Raw genomic sequence first — 3,407 nt, 5'->3', positions numbered from 1 at the left:
CCCCACTACTACTCCACATGTATATACAACCACAACAATAACAACACCAACAACAGTGACTACAACATTAGCTACAACAAAATCAACAACAATTATTACTACTACCACTGGGGAGATAGTTTCATCTTCTACCACACAACAGACTACAACACCAGAAAAGTCACCTGTACCCCCATCACCTCCCCCCCCAACTGTACCCACTACTACAACTGAGCCCCCCACTACTACTCCACATGTATATACAACCCCAACAATAACAACACCAACAACTGTACCCACTACTACAACTGAGACCCCCACTACAACTCCACATGTATATACAACCCCAACAATAACAACACCAACACCAGTGACTACAACATTAGCTACAGCAAAATCAACAACAATTATTACTACTACCACTGGGGAGATAGTTTCATCTTCTACAACACAACAGACTACAACACCAGAAAAGTCACCTGTACCCCCATCACCTCCCCCCCCAACTGTACCCACTACTACAACTGGAGTGGGAAGTTCAACAACCACGCCTCACCAGACTGAGTCTACTACATTAGAAACACCAATAACTGGGCCCCCTCCTACAACTGTTCCACCCCCAAAAACCACACCTCAAGTTGTTGAAAGTACTACATCTTCCTTCCAGAGTACTTCCACAGTTCAAGGCCAGACCAGTACAGTCAAGTTAACAAGTGTTCAAACTACAACTCGAGCTACAACTAACAAGCAGACTTCATCCACATCTCCCACCCAGTTGTCTTCTACAACTGTAAAACCAACAACAACAACAACAAAACATACTACTCCAACAACGGAACCTCCAACATCAACAACACATATTACAACAGAATGCGTCTGCATTGTTAATGGCACAATATATAAACCAGGTAAAGCACAACCACACATGTTTAACCTTAAACTTTATTCTTTTGTGTGTTTACAGATGTGTCTATTCTATTTCTCTCTCAGGTGAGATAATATTTGATAGGAAAGACCTGGGGGCAAATATATGTCTTACAATGATTTGTTCCGATACTTGTGAGATACACAACACAACTGATTCCTGCACCACAACTACGCCAATGCCTACAATTTCCACTACCCCAAAACCTGGATGTCCTGAGTGGGACGCAGATGTAAGAATTGTCTCAATATACTTGAATTTACAGTTTTTTTTTAATATTGCAAACATCACAGAATTTTAAAATGTTTGTTTTTGTCTGTCCACCTATCTTTCTCTAGGAAAATGAGATTTTTTATTTCTGCAACTGCACTATGGCCAAATGCATTGAAAATAACACAATTGAGATTGTTCCATATGAATGTCCACCCCTCAAGAACATAACTTGTGCAAATGGAAAGAAGCCAGTTCTGGTTTATGATGAGTACTACTGCTGCCAACAGTATGCCTGTGACTGTAAGCCATTTCTTCTTTAAGGGAATACTATATGTATTAAATCAAAAATGTATCTTATTTTTAGACATCAAGTGTTCCTGTTTTTTTTTTGTCAGGTGTGTGTGAAGGCTGGGGAGATCCTCATTACATCACATTTGATGGACTCTACTACAGTTACCAAGGAAACTGTACCTATGTTCTGATGGAAGAGATTACAGCAAAACATAAACTAAAGATTTATATCGACAACGTCTATTGTGATCCAAATGAAGATGTTTCTTGCCCGAGATCACTGATAGTGTCCTACAGAACACAAGTTGTCAAACTCATAAATTACAACCTCATGGGAACAGCGCAGTTGGAGGTAAATTCATATATAAAGTTGTTGATCTGCACATGTGTAGATGGAACTGTGGTAATGGAGTTTTTTGTATTCCTGTTTAGAACATAAAGAAACAGTAAACATCATAGTTTAGTTGTAGCTCAATATATATCTCATAACACACTGTTCTGTCCTCTCTTATAGGCCCTAAAGGATGGTACACGTCTGAAACTTCCTTATTCACAATATGGCGTTAAGGTCCTGAGTTCTGGCCTAAACATGGTTTTGGAGATCCCTCATTTAAGAGTTGTTGTTACATTTGGAATAACTGGCTTTAGTGTTACTCTCCCATACGAATTCTTTGGCAATAATACACAGGGCCACTGTGGTAAGAAAATAGTATCCTGTCATTAATATCCTCTGTGTATATAGTGACAGCATTTCTGTGGTGACAGAATGTATTTTTTATTATATTTTTCTTCCCATATTGTCAGGAACATGCAACAACAACCGTGCTGATGACTGTATGTTGCCTGGACATCAGCTTGTTGAAAGTTGTGCAGTCATGGCTGACTACTGGGTTGCAGAAGACATATATCAACCCAACTGTAAAAAACCATCTGTCCCGCCCACCACCGGACCTGAGCCTTCACCAAACCCAACTGTTACTCCATGCAGGCCAGACAGCATTTGTGACCTTCTCTTTGACAGGTAGGTGTTCTCCACTCTACCTATATTCCTCACAAACAGTTCGATCCCCCTCCATCTGGCAATTTTAAGATGTCATTTCCATGACATTGGATTTGTTTTTCTTTTGCTTTCAGTGTCTTTGCAGAATGCCACGCGTTTGTCTCACCAGACAATTTCTATAGAGGTTGTGTCTTTGACAGCTGCCATGTCATTAACCCAATGGTAGAGTGCACAAGTTTGCAGACTTATGCCGCTGCATGTGCTCAGGCTGGAATTTGCCTTTACTGGAGGAACCATACCACCATATGTCGTAAGAAAACTGTCATTTTTCTGTTGGTGTCAATTGATAAAGTCTGAGAAGCTTGTCTGAAAACAGTAGTTCTTAGATTGGTCCACATGCCCCAAAAGTGGGTTACAAGCTTCAATTAGGTTGAGGGACAGGATAAGAGGGGTGGTTTCTGCTCAGCCTGGCTTCTTATGTGTAAAGCTTTGGCTTTTACTTTTCATCCAATCTTGTTTGTTTCATAAAGAGATGAAAACATAAGTTTTTATGTTTCTGTTGTAATGTAGAGCCAGATCTGAAACACAAGCTCTATTCTCATGCTTTTGTGTAATCTTTCTTCACTTCTGTTGTTCCTCTCACTATTTTTCTTTTCCATGGTAATTCATGAAACAAAAAAACAAAAGAAATGCACAATGCAAGAAATACCAACAAAATCAGACAGCAGTTCATAATGTTTATATCCTAAACACGGACTGATGCCACTCAATCAGTCACTCAATGATCACTTGCTCAAGCAGCAAGTGATCACTGAGTGGTATTCTCTCTCATTTGGCAACGACAAACTTTTTTTGTTAACTGAATTGATTGAAAAGGGAGGCATTCGACAACTGAGGTTCCACTGTACACACACACACATATATATATATATATATCAAATATATACTTTCAAAAAATAATCTCAACTGAGTTCTCCTCTTAACCAACAGAAAGTGACT

The 3,407-nt window shown here is 39.4% G+C and overlaps 1 protein-coding gene across 1 annotated transcript in view; it reads left to right on the top strand.

The window, feature by feature from the left end:
- The window catches only part of muc2.1 (mucin 2.1), a 19,474-nt gene that overhangs the window by 13,131 nt on the left and 2,936 nt on the right, over positions 1 to 3,407 (top strand). The window contains exons 27-33 of the mRNA XM_025056348.1: positions 143 to 887; positions 970 to 1,136; positions 1,243 to 1,417; positions 1,513 to 1,760; positions 1,923 to 2,106; positions 2,213 to 2,429; positions 2,543 to 2,740. Coding sequence (XP_024912116.1) covers positions 143 to 887; positions 970 to 1,136; positions 1,243 to 1,417; positions 1,513 to 1,760; positions 1,923 to 2,106; positions 2,213 to 2,429; positions 2,543 to 2,740 — 1,934 coding nt within the window. The remainder of the gene's footprint in view (positions 1 to 142; positions 888 to 969; positions 1,137 to 1,242; positions 1,418 to 1,512; positions 1,761 to 1,922; positions 2,107 to 2,212; positions 2,430 to 2,542; positions 2,741 to 3,407) is intronic.

Source organism: Cynoglossus semilaevis, chromosome 6 (assembly GCF_000523025.1).
Source record: "Cynoglossus semilaevis isolate Cse_v1.0 chromosome 6, Cse_v1.0, whole genome shotgun sequence".
Lineage (NCBI taxonomy): Eukaryota > Metazoa > Chordata > Actinopteri > Pleuronectiformes > Cynoglossidae > Cynoglossus > Cynoglossus semilaevis.
The sequence above is the reverse complement of the archived record's forward strand: the minus strand, read 5'-3'. Positions and strand labels throughout refer to the sequence as shown.